The sequence below is a fragment of the Trichomonas vaginalis genome, chromosome IV (genome assembly GCF_026262505.1).
Source record: "Trichomonas vaginalis G3 chromosome IV, whole genome shotgun sequence".
NCBI classification, from domain to species: Eukaryota; Parabasalia; order Trichomonadida; family Trichomonadidae; genus Trichomonas; species Trichomonas vaginalis.
The window spans coordinates 29,575,330-29,593,715 of NC_067206.1; the positions used below are offsets into that span (position 1 = coordinate 29,575,330).

Below are 18,386 nucleotides of genomic sequence, written 5' to 3' on the forward strand. Positions count from 1 at the left end.
CCTTTTCCTTTTTTCCTTCTCAAAGGATGCAATTGTTCGTCATGTTTCCAGTAGAATCTGGCAAAGCCGTCGTGTCCTTCAACTTGAGGTTCACTAACATCGAAAGGCATGTCCATAAGACGTTCTTCTTCTAACCTCTCTAGTCTGTTTGGATAATTGGCACGTGCTGTTTCCAAATCCATTTCGTAGCGAAGACCAGACAATTTGTCATAGACTTTTATGGTCTTCCCTTCCTATATTTAAAATTCTTCGAAACTTCTCCAACCATATCTTTGTAACTCTGCTTTTATTCTAGCAGATTTTCTATCCATTCTATATGGGGGCATTTTTATAAAAAAAAAAAATATTTTTTTTCTCTTTACTTTACATAACCGCCTGCTGCCATAAGTCTTTGACGCCAACCCATACCAGCTAATGAAGGTTGACTTGGTTTAGTTTGGAAACTAAACTTTGGTTTTGGTTTATCTTCAGTTTTTGGTTTTTCTTCTTCTATCGGTTTTTCGTCACTTTTCGGTTCCTCTGACTTTACTTCACTTGCAGGAACAGTTGTGTCGTCAACATCTTCATAAATATTATATGCCATTTGTTTTTGTTTTCCTTTCAACTTTTTGTGTTTGTTGTAAAGTTTAGAATATTTCGACTCTAAGTCAATGAGATGTTCTATAATGAACTGTTGGTCAGTGAAGTATACTTTCCCATCTGTTGTCTCGAAAGCTCCTTCAGACTTCAATATTTTATTTGTGAGAGTCTGTTTCTTTTTTGAGAGACTAGCCGTTCCATTTCTATGAAAAGTGACTTTATAGTTAGGGTTTGTATTTCCAGACCTGGCACTTTCTATTATTGAATTTTTCTCTTCATCTGTAAGTTCTTTGACAGGTTTTGACAATGGTTCTGAACTTTTTGTTTGTGGTGTCAAATCTACCGTTTCAACTTCTTCGGTCATTTCATCTCAGTAAAAAATTTTAATTTGGTTTGTTTTCAACTGGTTGTTGTTGTGGAGGTGGATGATTCCTTTAATAATATCATTCAGTTTCACATGCTGAGCCTGACTATATGGTATCGGTTTAAATGCTGGAAGCCGACAAATCCATCTTGAACTCATTTGTCTCAATGCTGCATTGTTCATTTCATCTCAATAAAAACCTTACATTTCCCAAGTTTGAGGTGGTTGCGGTTGGTTATTGCTTACCCATTGTTGTGCATGGTTATATCCTCTGTTAAAGAATCTTTCACCTTGGTCCATATAGTGTCCTGCTTTTATAGTAGTTATTTGCTTTGTTATAATAGTTTCCTGCTTGTCTTCCTACATTGTCCATCCATCCTTGAACTTTTCCTCTTGTTTCAGGATTTGGAATAAGATTTGTTGCATCTCGTGCTACATCCCAACCTTTCTGTACAGTTTGTATAATAGGTTGTGCTTTCTCTTTAAGTATACCTAATGTACTCAAAATCTTCCTTCCAACTCCAAATACACCTCTGGCTATTGTTCCCACTGCGGGTAAAAATCTAGATGCGACTCCTGCTAATGCGCCAAATAAACCCATTTCTTATGGGTTAAAAAATGACGAATCCAAACAAGGACCCCTATGTTTCTAAGGCAACAAAGAAAGCACTCATGATAAAAATCTTTAGTTCAACACCAAATGCTTGGTTTATGGATATCTTGGAAAACATTCCGAGGTATAGAGAAGATGGACCACCATACTGGTTAATATTTGTTGATCAAAACACAAGATACTGTGAAGCCATACCATTATGGTCCAAAAATATTTTAGATGTGAAAACTGCTTTGACAATATTCGTTGACAAATACCATCCAACAAAACTGACATCTGACTGTGAAAGTTCTTTCAAATCAGATGATGTAAAAAACTATCTGCGTTCAAAAAATGTAAACCAATATTTCATTGTCGACCAAAACCATTCTGCTCTTGGTGTCATTGACGGATGTATAAAAATGTTAAGAGACTTAAACCAACCACAAGGTGGTGAAGCAAATGAAATGTCATATGACGACAAGTATAGACACTTCTCCATGGCAAAGATGAGACAAGTTTTAAATATTTACAATAACCGTAAACAAAAAGGTTTGGGAAACCACTCCCCCGAAGAAATGAAAAACAACCCTGACTTAGAGAAAGACTATATATTTAATAATTTAGTCAAAAGAGACAAACAAGAAAGAATGCCGGGCTTCAAACTTCAGAAAGGTGACAAAGTAAAAATAGAAATACCTAAACGCGACCCATATGAAAATACTATTGACTATGACAACAATGGGAACCCGACAGGTACTCACATTCGTGTTCGTAAAAATAGAAGAAAGTATACAAGAGAATATTATGAAGTTTTAGGCAAACATGGCAAAATGTACACACTGCAAGCAGAAGATAAAACTACTATTGTCAGACCTCGTTTCAAACTTGTCAAAGTTCAAGGTGGTATACTTTCAAAGACAGTTCCTAACAAATATAAGACAACTCCAGACGAATATGCTAAAGAAGTTGAAAATGACGACTAAGCAATTCTATACCATGCGTAAACTGTCATGTAAGGTGGCATGTAGTCTTTACTTTGTCCCGTTGTTTGCGTATATCCTGAAACGAAATGTGTATGGTTTCCTTCTCCCTGAGTGTCATCCCAGTAACAATTTATAGCAAACTTAACGTCCTCTTTAACATCATATCCTTGACCTTTTGTCATTCCTGACCAATCCCAATATCTATGCTTATGCCAACCTGCTTGAGATGTAGTTAATCTTATGTAATGACTGTATGCAGGTAAATTTTCACCTGAAATCGTTTTACTTCCACCTGTTTCCTTTGAAGAGTTTGCACAATACAAAAACCTGTCGACTATTTGTTCCCATGCACCAACACCAAACATTACTTGAGGACCTCTTGCATCCATAGATGTATAAATAGAACCTACTGGGTTCATTAAATCAAACATATGAGATATTATAGGATTGTCTCTTTTGAACTTAAAATATAGTGCAACTATTTCAGGTTTCTTCTGGTTTGTGTCAGAATATTTTTTATAATATAATCTTATGTTTTCAGGGTAGGTACAGTCTTGACTATAATATTTATTTCTGTCATCTGTATAATAATATACTATTCTCGTTTTTCCTATTGCATTATATCTTTTATATCTATAATAATCTAAATATAATGTTAATTTTTTTGGGTCTACATGTGGTGTTCTGTCGTCATCTCCATAGTCATAATAATGTGGTGCTGGAGCTGGGTCAGGCAATGTCATATCTGCCATTTCATAAACTCTTAAATATTTCTTTTGTTCGTCTCCATATAAGTTTAAGTAGCAGTTGTTGTCTAATGGAACTTTAACTTGTGTACCATCATTCTTTTTATAGCTTACATACATTTCATTGTTATTTTTCGGAATGAGTTTATGCCGTGTACCATTTTTTAAGGACTGTACCAACTGCCATCTAAAATAGTTATTTTCTTCATTGACAGAAAAGTCACCAACAATAGTTTCAATATTTTTTGTTCCTATCAAACTTTGGTATATTTCATTGACATATGTTTTATCTGCTTTATTTTCAAGGCTAACGTTTAAGTCTGTTATTTCAGAAGATGTATGTGTATGTCCAATGTCACTTTTCCTGTTTAAGGTTTCTTGTAAGTTTGTAATATTTGCAATGGTATGTGTATGAGTCTTATTTGCTTTTGTCTCTAATGTTTCTTGTAAGTTTGTGATATCAGATATAGAATGTGTATGAGTCTTATCTGCTTTTGTCTCTAATGTTTCCTTAAGACTTGGTATTTGGTTAATATAATGTATATGAGTCTTTTTAGAATATTCGTTTTCAGCTCTTGTCACTTCACTTGACATTTTATTGTCAACATATGTTTTGTCTGCTAGTTCAGGATGAGTATGTTCTTTTGTTGCATAAGCATTGTTAGCTCTTTCTTCTTCTTTTGCTATTGCATCGTCTACATATTCTTTGTCAGCTTTGTTGTCAACATCTGCTTTCAAAAGAAGTTCATTTATAGGTTTCTCGTTTAAAGTTCCTTTTGTTGGATTTATACAGACAGTATGGTTCTTATTGTCTTGAAATAGAAACTCATCTGTTATAGGGTTTAATGTCAGTTTTAAGTTTCCTTCTTTCAATGACTCAGATATCTTAGAATAGTTTGAAAAGTTTGTTGTGTTCTTATTTAGAGCTTGCATAATGAGTTGTCGGTTGTGTTGTATTTCTCTCATAGACGCTGTTTCATTTGACATTTTTATTATAGATAAAATATGCTTCCAATAGAAAAAGAAAATTCTAGAGTTGCTACAACTAAACCATTAGATGAACTTTTTACTAATGTCGGTCAAAAGGTTGACATAGATACTATAAAGCATGAAGGCTATCGTTTTGACTACCCATTAAGATGGTTAAGAGACCCATCCGTCACAAAAGCTATTGGCTTTCGTAGAATGAAGTTTGTCTCACAAGTTCAAACAGGTTTTCCATTTATTGTAAGGTTTCATATAGATTATACATCTGAAGGGCAACGAAAAATGTGGGAAGAAATTGAGCTAATACAAGTTGACCTCTCATCTTCTCTACAGACTGCTTAAAAAATATAGAAGATAAAATAAATTCATGTTATGCAAAATATGCTGATGAATATGCGAATACCGATAGCACACTTTATGTGAGAATTGTATATGACAAACAAAATTCACAAGTGTCATTTCAAATCTCCGAAGACAATCCAAATAAAGACGAACAAATATATACAGAATTCACTGCAATCATGGTATTATTTGCAAAGAATGTTAAATCAGAAAGTTGAACCTCCTTTAGCAAATATCTACAATCGATATGCAAGAGATGAACCATATTTATTTAAAGATGTTTTCGACCAAGATGCTGTGATAGTTCATGCTTCATTTTCTGGCGCCCAAAACTCTTTCTTATGCTTGGCAAATGACTTTTACGAAAAACCTACAAAGTTATACGAACCACCAAGTGGAAGTATTTCAGACTTTCAAGTATGGTTTACTACAGATGGAAGAAAAAGAATAATTCCATTATACCATGCGTTTTACTTAGAACTTAGTTTCATATACAACTACTATCGAACGGTAAAAATATAATTTTTTAATACGGTTGAGGTGTTGGATTTGGTTGCCAACTAGACTGTGGTGCAGGTTCAGGCTGTTGTATAACAGGAGCTTGCTCTTCTGGTTCAGGGTCTTTAGGTATAATACCAACGAACTGACCTACTCTTTTACCAATATTTTTGACACCGTTCCATACTCCTCTTCCGACAGATTTTATTCCATTCCATATACCTCTTCCAACTCTTCTGAAGAAGTTTCCAATACTACTGAAGAAACCCATTTACTACGTGTAAAAATCTAATGTCCGCCTAGTCTCTTACGTTTCCTGTTGAGTTCCATAGCATTCTTTAACTGGAGCTCATACATTCTGTTTCTCCTCTGGTAGAAAACATATTCTGGGTCAACTCCTGTGTTCGCGTCATCTGCATAAAGTTGTTTATATCCCACTTCAGGGTTTGTATAAAACTCTTTCCATCTCATATTTGCATACCATGGTGGCAAACCTAACGCAGCGTCATTTGACATGGCAGTTTGCATTTGTACATCTGTTGGCACTTGACCATAGTTTGCCATTGCAGTTTGTATTGTTGTAAACGAAAACGATAAAAACTGTTTGACAGAAAAGTGACACTTTACATGGCAAAAAATAGAGCCTTACTTTTGAGATACTTGAGATTGAAACTGAATCTTATGAGGCGGTGATCTTGAATCACTACCTCATAAGGTTCAGTTTCATATAAAATTTGTTGCAATTTGTTATTCTTTTGCAATTATTTCTTATAAGATTTTACATCTTTTAGCGGGGAATGTTTGTTATCATGTATATATTATAAATATCTACACGATAACGAACATTCATCGCTAAATTGCTGAGAAACTTTGAGGAAATGTCGAACAATTTCCTCAAAGTTTCTCAGATTTATATAGATCACTAGAGTCCCCTAGGCACTGATTCTGGTTCAGTACCTAGGAGGCTCTAGTTCTCTAACGAACTGATAAAATGTTTTTAAATTTTTGGATATTGCTACCTGTGAAGCACTGACTTCAAGTCAGTACCTCACAGGTAGCAATTACATTGAAAGATGGGAGAAACTTTGTCCGAATGTTAAACTATTCGGACAAACTTTCTCCCATTTGTAGTGGAGATGGAAGGCTTTGAGGTATATTATATTAATGTATACCCCAAAGCCTTCCATCTCCACTTGAAAGTTCCAAAACTTTGGGTTAATAGTTTGCAATTAACCCAAAGTTTTGGAACTTTCTAGAAGGAATTGCAGGGTAGAGGTACATATTCATACTATGTACCTCTTACCCTCCAATTCCTTCCTTAACATAAACAAATTTGGAGTTAATTGTTTGCAATTAACTCCGGGTTTGTTGACCTCCAAATGAAAATGAAAGGGTAAGAGGTATATAGTGACCCTATATGCCTCTTACCCTTTCATTCTCATTAATTATGGGAGAAGCTTTGGCCGAATGTTAAATTATTCGACCAAAGTTTCTCCCATTTTTTGAAGGGATTGGAGGCTATGAGATACTGATGCAATGTCAGTACCTCATGGCCTCCAATTCCATCCTGAAACTGATCAAAGTGGACCTTACATGCATTTGAAATTTGCCATGTAAAGTCCACTTTTTGAGAGAGAGGATTTGACTGCGTCAAATCATCTTTTTCGTTTACGAGAGTATTCTAACTTCATTTGGAATATTCTCTGGGTTTGGTTGTCCAGGTTGCTGTGCATTCGCTAAGTTCTGTGCGTCCATTTAATATTAGATAAAAATATCTCTTACGAGTACATATGCTGAACATTTGCAGGCATTGGTTCATCTTCATATTCTCTGTACTTTTCTGCCACGTCAAATAAATAAATGACACAATGGAAAAAACCTAAAACAAGTAGTCCTATTTCAAACCACATTTACTTACTAATAAAATTTCTTTGTTATGACACTTTCTCCAGTTTATAGGACCTCTCTCATATTCTATCTTGTCATATATAAACTCATAGTCATGTATGTCCTCTAACCATCTCATAACGGTTTCCAAACCACTTTTATCGGATGTAAAGTAAAAGCATGGATGGTTATGTATAACGTCTAAAGTTTCTAAAGAGTCTCTCAAAGTCCAGTCTACTTGGTATTGAAAATCCCATGTGTTATAGAACGGCGGGTCCACTATAAAGAAAACATTTTCCTTGTCTTTATATTTTTCATACAACTCTGTCCAATGACATCTCACAAACTCTATACCCTCAATATATTTTTCTATGTCCTCTTTGAAAACATTTGTATAGTTAAGATATAAAACTTTTGACATAAGTGTTTCAATGTCATGAACTCTTATAGCACCACTATATAATAGTCTAGCAGATATACTATCCCAGTCTATATATTCTGCTTTTTTCAAAACCTCTCTCACAATATCTTTCTTATCTAATGGTATACGTTCCATCTTACCTATAGGTATCTTTTCTTTTAACTCTTTCAATATATTGTTTGTGTCTGGAATATGTTTGAGACGGTACATATAGTTGTCGAAGTCATTGCATATAATCTTTGAGTCTGGGAATATTGTATGGCACAAATGGGATATATAGAAACTTCCACCGAACAAATCTACAAATGTTAGACCATTCGGTAGTTTCTTAAGTTCTCTCAATATAATATCTTTACATTTACTCTTATTTCCAAAGAACGGTAACAGCGGTTTTGTAAAATTCATTTATATATAATAATAAAAATGTTTTACCCGAAAAGTGACAGAAAAGTGACAAAATATGAAAACATATATAATTTGTGAAAAGTGACACAAAAAGTGACACTATTAATATGATGTAAATAACAACGGTTTTGGTTTTGTCACCGGCTGGTCGGCTGGGGTTCGGTCCTCCTCTTGGGTCTTGGGCAAAATTTCTTAGGGGCTAGAGGGCGCAACGCGCCTGGAAGCCCCACTCACCTGACCTTATTTCAATAAAAAATGAACATCGGATGGGCCAATTTTGAAAATCTTGATCAGCGGGCTCTCAGTGAAAACTCCAATGTTTAAGGTTTTGATCAAATCTCTTCTTTTTGATATCTGAAACGACACATAGGTAGATAATGATATGGTTATGTTATAGTCATGCTTATGCAGAATGATATCTATTCTATCAAGAGAAAAAAGACCTCGAAGTGCAGAAAATTGAATAGTTGTAAACTAAAGCGGTGATTATTCAAATCCACCATTAAAAAAATTGATTATTCAATTTTATTATAAATATATATCGAACACAATTTGAATATCATATTTCATTGTGAGATTGTCGATTATGTTGAAGAAAGTCACTCAATAAATTCGATTTTTTTACCAAAATTCAATTTAATCGTCATCTCTTAGAGTGAAGCTCCTCATTGGAGCTATAGGACCCCAACGTGGCAATATATTTCACCTCCATCGTGCTATGTATACATCAATGAATGTTGAGTTATATATAATAACACTGCAAGGACATACATGTCATAGAAATGAATCCCTGTGAATAAGGGATCCTTTGCTTTTATATGTATGTTTTATTAACAACATTCATATCTAGATACTCGCAACTAACATAACCTTATGTCATTTAAATACTATGAGATAATAACAAAAGCGTATAAATGATAGGTTTTTATATCAGGCAAATACATATATAAATTTCTAAAGGTGCCATTTTTTTGATGAGATAATTATTTTTGAATTGGAACTGAAGTATTTCTGGTGATTTCAACGAAATCGAAAGATTTATCGAGGAACTTCAAGCATTCTACTCTTGCTTTGCTGTGTGAAGGCTTTCCTGACAGCCCAATTGTATTTTGAAGGTGGTGCTTTATATTATAATGGATAGGGCGATTCCCGAAAGCGTCATACGCTACGTAGTTCATGATGAAGTCTTCACAATTGTCTTTCTCAGCCGAATAGTCTCTTACGCTTTTATATTTATATGAATGATAGATTTCAAACAAATCTACGTTTATAAAGGAAAGTCCAGTAAGAACAATGTTGAAATCACGGCCTCTCTTCCAGCTATACTTTCCTTTTCTCCAAAGAGTTGCGTAATTTCCGAAAACTGACAATGGAAAGCCTCTACGTTTAAATTCTTCAAAAGCAGTGTCTAAAGCTGTAAAATTAACGAAAATATCATCATCAATATTGCATATGGTCTGAGTCTCGAGGGTTTGGGGTATTAAAAATCGAGCAACAAGTTCTCTCATTTCAGTATCAATTATTTCAATAGGAACTGTAGAGTTTGAAATGTTATATGCAGTTAAATTAGGAGCCGGTATTGAATGCTTGAAATCGTTCCAATATATGTAAATTTTTTCGCAATGCTTAGATTCTTGCTTTAAAAGTGAGTTTAATATTTTAGATAGAATTGGAATTCGACGGAAACTACTTAGGTATATGATTGAGTATTTGTCTTTACTTAATTCTCGATCAGGTTTAAGATTTGATAATCCAGGGCCAATAACTTGTGAATATCCGCTTGTTTCAATTATTGAAGTACCAAAAATGACTGAAAAGAATATCCATAGCAAGGAGAAAAATGTTATTGATCCAAAATTTGTCCATAATTGAACCCGAGCATCACTCATTTCTTTTATAAAATATATATTTATATTTTATAAAATATATTTTATATATATATTTTATATTTTATATATATACATTTTATATATAATAATATTTATATTTTATATAAGGATCTTATATATTTAAAATAAATATCATTTTATTTTTTTCATTGGTGTCTGTCAAACCATAATACACTATTCAAAAATTCAATGTGTCTTGCGGTTTCAAAAGACACCTTCAAATTGAACGATAGCACAGACACTATTGAATTTTACCCATTGTATTTAGTTTTTACCCTTTTTATTTTTAAGAATTAATGACTGAAACAGCCGTTTTGCTATGACCTCAATCACTTTTATTTATTATTTTAAATATTATTTAATTTTATTATTTGAATAGGCCAACTTATATTTGAGAAGCTCAATTTGAGACCACTTAATACATTGAAATATCATAAATATTGAAATATTAAAAAGTGTATTTCAAAATATTGAAATTATAAAAATTTATAATACTGAAATTGAGACAAATTAATAAATTCAATGTGTTTTTTTTTTTGAAATAACTCTCAAATATTATTTTTTTGTTTATTTAATGATGAATAAATATGATTGCTTTAGTCAATCATAAAAACTAATTTAAGTTTAAAATAATGAAAGGATAATTTGATTGTTTTTTAAAATACAATTATTTTTGATGATTTGCAAGAATCTTTGAAAAGAATATAATATAGGTTCTATTTTTGTAAAATTTATCCAAATCATGTATTACATAAATTACGATTAAAACGATGAAAGAACCAAAAAGTGTGTTTTGTGTTTTGTTGTTGCGTGTTGGATGCGGGATCCTGTTATTTCCGAAATCGACAAAAAACTTGGAAATTTAATTTCCGAAATCGAAATTATATTAATGTTTTTAATATTCTTATATCAAAAAGATTAAAGTTCATTAAGAGAAAAACAATTCTTCTTCTTCAATCTATTGGCGCATTTATTTCTACACGCCAATAAGGAAGGGAAAATTATAAGACACCATGGTGTCTTCAAAACGCTAATTTTTGATATTTTTAACAACCCTATGAATATTCATGCTATTTACTTTATCATTTCAACAGGTAGGGTTGTACAAACTGGCACAATTTTGCGGGCCGCCTGCCAGGAGCTGGCACGCGGCCAAAATCAAAAAAGTGGCCAAAAATCGGGCCTCGTGGCGTGGAAAGGATGTCGCCCTTCGGGCTCCACCCTTTCCACGCCACTCGGCCTATGACCACAATTATATAATATGCTCATTATTATTTTTTTTCTTTTCTCTTCTTTTTTTTTTCTTTTCTCTTTTCTTTCTTCTTTTTCCCTTTTCCCTTCCTTTTTTTCTAGTTTTGGAAAGGAAAAAGTAAAAAATTTAATAATTAATTTTATTACTATGAAAATATACTTTTTAGCTTATATTGTAAGCTGTGAGAGTTTTAAGTGATGGAAGATATAAATCAAATTTGAAATTCAACAAATCTTGTTATGATTAAGTTGAATATTGTACTCTAATTAAGAGTTTTCAGTTATGAACTCAGGTATTATATAATAAAAGTATAACTCAAGATAATAAAGAGGTTTTTAAAATGTAGATCTGAAAATCAAACTACCATGTTTGATATGATTAAGTTGAATAATGTTATTTTATTAAATGGTTCAAATCTGTGAAATCGGCAATTACAAATTAAAGGCGTAGTTCAAAAAATTAAAGAGATTTTAAAAATTTAATATCAGAATTAAACTAAAAAAAGGATTTAGTTATTTCAGTAATTATCAGAAAAGGTTAAAAAGATAGGGTAAGTAATGAGACTTGAGTGAGATGTGAGAAATCATATGTAAATAATTAGATATCTGATGAGTAAGGTAGTAATGAGAGTTAAGATCTGGTTAGTAAGGTAGTAATGAGAGTTAAGATCTGGTTAGTAAGGTAGTAATGAGAGTTAAGATCTGGTTAGTAAGGTAGTAATGAGAGTTAAGATCTGGTTAGTAAGGTAGTAATGAGAGTTAAGATCTGGTTAGTAAGGTAGTAATGAGAGTTAAGATCTGGTTAGTAAGGTAGTAATGAGAGTTAAGATCTGGTTAGTAAGGTAGTAATGAGAGTTAAGATCTGGTTAGTAAGGTAGTAATGAGAGTTAAGATCTGGTTAGTAAGGTAGTAATGAGAGATCTGCGGGCAGTAATGATACATCTATGAGTACATAACTAAAACCTGAGTTCTATGAGCGAAATCTGAGAGCTAAAAGCCGAGAGTTCTAAGGTAAGTAATGAGAGAAGAGAATTTGAAATTTTACAAAATACGTTTACTCATACAAAATAATTCGCATTCTTTTATAACGAATCTCAATGCCAATTAATACATAAAACAGATTTTAGCAATCAATTGCAAGATTTAGAAAGATTTTATTTATAATCTCAGCCAAATTAACAAATATTTTATTGATTTCGTAAAAAATAGCAATAAAACATAAAAATATGACATTCTATTTTTCCAAAAAAAATTTCAAAAATCATTTTTTAACATGAAATTTATATTTGTTAATTTTTTTTTTAAATTTTGAATTTTTTTTTGGAATTTTCAACCATGTCAAAAGTCGGGATCTACAAATGTATTCTCTTTGACATAGGATAAAAACATCCTTTCTTATAATTTCATTGTAAAATAAAATTTTCTTAAATTTATTGAATCCAAACTCAACTTTGCAACATTTTATTATCATAAAAACTAAGAAACATCAGGTAAACTTCAATTTGGAGAGCTTAAAATCATATCTAAATTGAAAAATAAGGGGAAAAAATTGTAAAAAAAATCTCATTAGATGGGGCAAAAAGTGACTTTTTTAATGTGTTTTTTAAAAAAATCGTGCCAGCTGGCCAAAAAAGGTGTGCCAGCAGGCGTGCCAGTTTGTACAACCCTATCAACAGGCAATATCAATATATTTTACTTTCGCTATTGTAGTTCCAAATAAATAGCATACACAATATTTTGATAAAAAATCAATCTGACAGCGAAAAACGGTTATTTGTCGGTACTTTCCCTTTTATAGCAAACACTTTTTTGACACACATATGACAACAGAGGATTATACCATGTTTGAGTTACTAAAAAGAAAAGATACAGGGTGAGATATAAAAAGACATCGACAAAAACGAAGTTCATTATACTCAGAATTTAAAGAATAGTAAAAATGAATATGAAACATGACTTTCATTTGATTTCGAGATAACATATCAATATAGAGATCTTATTGTGTTATGAAAATCAAGCTAAAACAGAGCTTGGCGAGCCACAAAAATTTGACGTCAAGGGTTAAATGAGTTTTGGTTTTATATTTCAAAAATCTTCCATATATATATTAGTCATTGAATCAGTATTTATCATCGTTTTGTTTTCAACTATTGGCGGTATCACGTATAATGGAGAATTCCACAGTAACATGAATGTTTTATTGTCATGGTCAGGAGACCTTTTCAATCTTGGACCAGCTATATACGCCGTAGTCAATGCACATCCAGATCAACATATTTCCTTTTATATTACAACTGTCAATGCAGATTTATTACCAAAATATAAAACTCATTTTGCAGAACGCCCAATCCTTAATACAAAATTCTATTTCGAAACATGCCAAACACGATACTTGACTAAAAGAATATGGATAGTTGGGTACGACACTTATATTCGAATTGTTTTTCCTAATGCGCAGTTAGTATCCCTAAGTTGCGTACTGTGGCACTGCGCGCCTCCGTACACCACTTAGCGGTTTTGACACTTTACGAAACCGGTAACGTATATTTTACAACACAACCATAACACAACTTAACCTTAAATATTTACAAAACCATCTGACACATAAACAACTTCACTAACGACTTCACTAACGACTTCACTAATGACTTCACTACCGTCCTCACTAAATAAAAATAACCTTATTTTTATTTTTTTTAAATTTTTTATTTCATTACAAAGACATGTCTGACTACATTTACTATGACTCTTTCCCAGAACGTTTCCGTGAACTATTCAAAACTCAAGTAAAACTGAGAAACATGCATTTTAACAAAGACAGACCCATTGACGATGAAAGAAACCCTGAATATATTACAATCCCTTATGATGCTAAATTTATTGCATACATTCCTTATGGTCGCAGAGGAACGAAAACTATTTCAACAAAGAACAAAAATTATTTCTGGAGCGATGAAGAAAATTGCCTTATCTACATAAATGCATACTTAAATAAAGCTACATATTGTACAAAAGAAGGTTGGACTGGATTTGAGCTCTACATATACGACGACGATGGAAACAGACGTTGTGTATACCCATACGATAATATGTACCATTGTTTTCATCAAGCATTAAACGAATACATAGTCAGTAAGGGTCTCATTCCTGTTGAGTAGATATGCTTTATTTTTGTTCTGTCATTTATATAAAAATAAACTTAAAAATTAATGATATCACCACCCTCACACGTATGAAAACATAGCACAAAAATAAATTTAGGTGAAGTGGTGAGATCTCACCTCTTTTTTCACCTGTTTTTTCACCCTGTTGAATTCATTGCTTTATAACTCTCTTCCTTTCTCCAACTCTTCTAACTTCTTCCTAAGTTCAGCAATGTTGTCCTCATGAAGTTTAATCTTCCTTAATATACCTTCTCTATCTAATGGTTGCTTTATCTTTCTAAACTGAACTCTACCATCCTTCATAGAGTGAATGTAAAAACCTTCTGGAATAGTTCCTGATTTAATGTATTCTACCAAAAACTTTTGTTTCATTGCTTCAGTGACTTTAGTCGTCATTTCAATCAAATAAAAATTTTAATATTAAATAAAAATAACGTTATTTTTTCAGTAAGGAAACGCAGGAGTTTTACGATTTATTTGAGGAGTAGGTTCTGGTTTAAATGTTGGAGTCGGTTTAGGAGTTGACTTTTGAACAGGAGTTTGTACTTCCATAGGTTCAGGAGTCATTGAAGGTTTTGCTTGTGAAGGTGTTGGAGTTTGTTTAACTTCAGCTACTTCAGTATTATTTACAACATTTGCTTTATTTCTTTTCAACATCATAACTGCTCCTGCTGTAGCTAGCAAACCTAGTGGGAGACCATATCTTATATAAGGACTTGACCAAATGCTATTTTTGACAGGAGCTGGTGGAACACCTAACCTTGGTGAGACTGCTCTTTGCCATTGTGCAGCTCGTAAGAAATATTCAATAGGTGCTCCATAATCGTTTGGTAAAGTTTGTTTCATAGATGGTGAAGGTTCACGAGAGCTTGATGAAGAACTCATTTATAAGCTTTAAAAATAAACGTTCATCCTTTATTCCTCACTGTCGTCCGTAGCTAAGTTATAGTCATCTAATCTTATTATGGGGATGCCATTAGCACGCACCTGAATGGCAAAGCAACAATCCCTCATAAATCCAATAAGTGGCTTTGGTACATTTTCAGTTGCTAGTTCAATAGGTCCTTTAACAGACAATTTGTATGTTATTGGAGCAGTAGATGTTTGACCTTGCTGGAAGCAAAAGTCCACTTCTGTTGGAAAACCACATAAGAAATGTGTGTTGTCATAGCTATCCCATTTATGTTCCACACTACCATCATCCACCAATGACCTCATAACATCTTCATTAAATCCTATCATATCATTGTTTGTATTGCAAGCGTTCGCAACCATTTCATAAAATACAGGTCCATATGATTTTTCAGGTTCTGCAGGCATATTTCCATAAGCTCCCATGGAAAGCTGAAGATATTTAAACTTAGGGTTCTCAAAATTAACATAATAGTTGTCTTTCTTTCTAAATAGTGCCCAAATACTTTTAACATTAATAGGCGTATAAGCTGCTGTAAATGTTGCACTTGAACTATCTGTATTCTTTGAGAATGAACCGTCCATAGGAATCCAATCCATAACTTTAACAGGAAAACATAAAGCCTCGTTTGTATAATGTTCTACAAGTTCTGTATAAATGTTAGGGTCTAAAGAGAATGACTTTGGATGAATGAAACATTCATTAAAATCCATCTTTGTTCGAAATAGTTGCTGGGTTACAGTTGTAATAGTAACTGTTCCACTAGCTTCTACTGCCTTCGTTATCATAGTGAATGGTTCATTCCATGGAACAAATTTATTTGTCGGTGGATTTGAATCTGAAGCAAATGCAACTTTAAGAGTTGGATTGAAAGCAATGATATCATTTACAGATATAGATGTGCATTGTAAGGCGTCGCTACTGAACTTTACTTTAAGCTGAATGTTTCCTGCAAAAGCTGGAATAAATCGAATAGCTTCTAATGGAAGGAATCTTCTAACAGGAATTCTTAAACGAAGCTTAAAATCAAATGATTTTCCTGCTGTAATTGGACCACTAACAATTTGTCCTGTTCTGCATGTTCCCGAATGACTCCATACATCTTCATGTCGAGTCTTTGAGAAAACATCTACTTTCTTTATTTGTTCGGTAGTTTGTGAGTTTGAAGTTATATATGCTTCTTCTCTTGCGTTGTCTTGAGAATATACGATACGACCATTTGCAAGGATTTGATATCCAGCAACTGCATAGAAAGCGTCATCGAAACCAATCCAAAATCCTGGTGGGTTTGTTTTATTGGAACCTGAACCAATTTCTTTATCTACAATAAATTGACCTTCCATTTTATACGTAATGAATGTATTGTAAAGGTCCAACATATTTTCACCAGGAGGTGAGAGATTGAATGTTACCCATGTGTTATCTTTAGCAGTTCCAGGTTGTGATGGAATCTTTGCGTCAGAATATTTTCTATTAGTGTCACCAATTTGAACTGCATTGTCTATGATATCGAAATATGAGCGAATCTGATGAATATGCTCTGCTGGAGTAAATTCGTTTAGCTGTTCGTTCTGCATGTATTTACTTCAGATAAAAATATCTATTTACTTCATTATTCTCACTCTTCTTCTTGGCATTCGTGGTGGAAGTTGTTTCTTGACATTTTCAATGAACTGTACATTCTCTTTTGTCTCAACTTCTTTCACTGGCGGGTCAGGATTCTTTGACTCGGTTTGTTTTTCAATGAAATTCACGAACTTTGCAATAAGCTCTTGGTTCGTTATTGAAAGTACATCTGGCTTCTTTTCTTCTGTTCTTTTGGTGGCTCAGTTTGAACAGAAGGTTTTATATGGGCTTCGTGGACTTCACCCTTGCCATACACCTTAATGTTGTCGCTTTCTGCATTCGCTAATGGAACCTTTCTTTTTCTTACGTATATTTTACCATCTTTACTCTGACTTACGTAATAGAAAGGATGTTGTATTCCTCTTGCGTCATTTAATATAATAGACTCTCGCTCTGATTTTGACAAGCTCATTTTACATCGGTTAAAGTTTTAATTTTGTTTTTTATCTGCAGTCAAATGACTCAGACAAGCCCTACGGACAAGACCCAAGGGGTCATAGATGTTGAAGCATTGAAGAAAGAAATTCGTGAGCAAATTTTATCCGAACTGAAGGAACAAAAACAAGAACAAAAGCCAGAGAGACCAAAGAGAAAACTTAGTGAAAAACAACTTGCTGCATTAGCTGCTGGAAGACAAAGAACCCACGTACTGGCGAAAAAGCTAGAGAAGAAGCTGAAGCAAAAGCTAAAGAAGCTGAAGCAAAGAAAGAGTAAATGGTTTATTTTTATCCGAATTAAATGTATAGACAAATACCTTTATCTGTTGCGTTCAGTAGTGAAAACCCTGACGTCAAAATAAAGGGGAACAGAGTAACGTTTAAGTTTCCAACAGACTGGATTGTGAACATAAATGAAGAGAAGTACATTGGCATAACATCTATGTATATAACACATGCTTTCAGAAAGGTTGACTTTATACTTCAAGTCGAGATAGAAAATGACGAACAGTCTTTAAGCGCCCAAAACATTCACATATACAAATACTTTAAAGACGATACAACATTGCAACAATGTATGATTTCATTTAATGAATGTTCGAGAAAAAGTTTAACATTGAAGTACAAACTTTACAGCCTTTACGTGAGTTTCTTGCACAACTGAAAGAAGAAGGTAGTCAGCCACAACTTATAGACTTTCATTATGAATTTAATGAAAATGAAGATGGAACTCATGACTGTCAGTTTGTTATATATTCACCATTCAATGAAGTAGCTAAAAAGAAAAAAAATCCATTACGTATAAGATTTCAAATCTCTGAACCAAGTGATGATTTCAAGAATGTTTTCAATTATGATGCAATGCTTCCGAGGAAAAATGAATTTTCAAAGATTGTAACACCTGGCATTTGGGATAGAAAGCAAGCTATTCTTTTCTCTAATATAGCCTAAGGCGTTGAAAATGAGTTCATTGGTCATACAAGAACTTCACCACTTCCTAACCCTAAATACTATAAATTAACTGGATTCAATCGTGAGTTTTGGATAGACATGTTCTCCACTCATGACCATAAAGCACCTGTTTTGCTACCTCCAGACCATAAGGACTGTCTCTACATTGAAGCACAACTCTTAAACTCTACCATCGCAGTATTGTAAAATCTACGCTAGCGGCTTATTTTTATCACGAATGACCTCATTGCTGACCTCATTGCTGACAAAAATAAATGACCTCATTGCTGACAAAAATAAATGACCTCATTGCTGACAAAATAAATGACCTCATTGCTGACAAAATAA

The 18,386-nt window shown here is 33.1% G+C and overlaps 9 protein-coding genes and 1 pseudogene across 10 annotated transcripts, besides 4 other annotated features; 3 read left to right on the forward strand and 7 right to left on the reverse strand.

The window, feature by feature from the left end:
- Nucleotides 1–3,822: part of a mobile genetic element that runs on past the window's edge.
- TVAGG3_0191350 (uncharacterized protein) lies at nucleotides 963–1,126 on the reverse strand (the record flags this gene model as incomplete). Its single annotated transcript, XM_051226001.1, has 1 exon — nucleotides 963–1,126. A coding segment is annotated over one exon (164 nt), but the record flags the coding sequence as incomplete, so codon positions are not given.
- Nucleotides 3,823–4,794: 972 nt separating the features above from the next.
- Nucleotides 4,795–5,118, forward strand: TVAGG3_0191360 (uncharacterized protein; the record flags this gene model as incomplete). Its single annotated transcript, XM_051226002.1, has 1 exon — nucleotides 4,795–5,118. The coding sequence occupies one exon, from the start codon at nucleotides 4,795–4,797 to the stop codon at nucleotides 5,116–5,118; it is 324 nt and encodes a 107-aa protein (XP_051110988.1).
- Nucleotides 5,119–5,122: 4 nt separating this feature from the next.
- TVAGG3_0191370 (serine threonine-protein phosphatase family) lies at nucleotides 5,123–5,365 on the reverse strand (the record flags this gene model as incomplete). The annotated part of the gene is made up of 1 exon (XM_051226003.1): nucleotides 5,123–5,365. One exon carries the CDS (start codon nucleotides 5,363–5,365, stop codon nucleotides 5,123–5,125), a length of 243 nt encoding a protein of 80 aa, XP_051110989.1.
- A 17-nt stretch (nucleotides 5,366–5,382) lies between these two features.
- Nucleotides 5,383–5,658, reverse strand: TVAGG3_0191380 (uncharacterized protein; the record flags this gene model as incomplete). Its single annotated transcript, XM_051226004.1, has 1 exon — nucleotides 5,383–5,658. One exon carries the CDS (start codon nucleotides 5,656–5,658, stop codon nucleotides 5,383–5,385), a length of 276 nt encoding a protein of 91 aa, XP_051110990.1.
- A 12-nt stretch (nucleotides 5,659–5,670) lies between these two features.
- Nucleotides 5,671–6,772: a mobile genetic element.
- A 1,941-nt stretch (nucleotides 6,773–8,713) lies between these two features.
- Nucleotides 8,714–9,702, reverse strand: TVAGG3_0191400 (exostosin-like glycosyltransferase 3 family; the record flags this gene model as incomplete). The annotated part of the gene is made up of 1 exon (XM_001300509.2): nucleotides 8,791–9,696. One exon carries the CDS (start codon nucleotides 9,694–9,696, stop codon nucleotides 8,791–8,793), a length of 906 nt encoding a protein of 301 aa, XP_001300510.2.
- A 3,701-nt stretch (nucleotides 9,703–13,403) lies between these two features.
- Nucleotides 13,404–13,670: a terminal%2Cinverted (terminal inverted repeat of Maverick-2 transposon ID:TVAGG3_0191410).
- Nucleotides 13,404–18,386: part of a mobile genetic element that runs on past the window's edge.
- On the forward strand, nucleotides 13,671–14,105 carry TVAGG3_0191420 (uncharacterized protein; the record flags this gene model as incomplete). The annotated part of the gene is made up of 1 exon (XM_001283093.2): nucleotides 13,671–14,105. The coding sequence occupies one exon, from the start codon at nucleotides 13,671–13,673 to the stop codon at nucleotides 14,103–14,105; it is 435 nt and encodes a 144-aa protein (XP_001283094.2).
- TVAGG3_0191430 (uncharacterized protein) lies at nucleotides 14,556–14,996 on the reverse strand (the record flags this gene model as incomplete). The annotated part of the gene is made up of 1 exon (XM_001292795.2): nucleotides 14,556–14,996. One exon carries the CDS (start codon nucleotides 14,994–14,996, stop codon nucleotides 14,556–14,558), a length of 441 nt encoding a protein of 146 aa, XP_001292796.2.
- TVAGG3_0191440 (uncharacterized protein) lies at nucleotides 15,027–16,601 on the reverse strand (the record flags this gene model as incomplete). Its single annotated transcript, XM_051226005.1, has 1 exon — nucleotides 15,027–16,601. One exon carries the CDS (start codon nucleotides 16,599–16,601, stop codon nucleotides 15,027–15,029), a length of 1,575 nt encoding a protein of 524 aa, XP_051110991.1.
- TVAGG3_0191450 (uncharacterized protein) lies at nucleotides 16,859–17,080 on the reverse strand (the record flags this gene model as incomplete). Its single annotated transcript, XM_051226006.1, has 1 exon — nucleotides 16,859–17,080. A coding segment is annotated over one exon (222 nt), but the record flags the coding sequence as incomplete, so codon positions are not given.
- Nucleotides 17,389–18,242, forward strand: TVAGG3_0191460 (annotated as a pseudogene). Its single transcript has one exon. A coding segment is annotated over exon 1 (854 nt).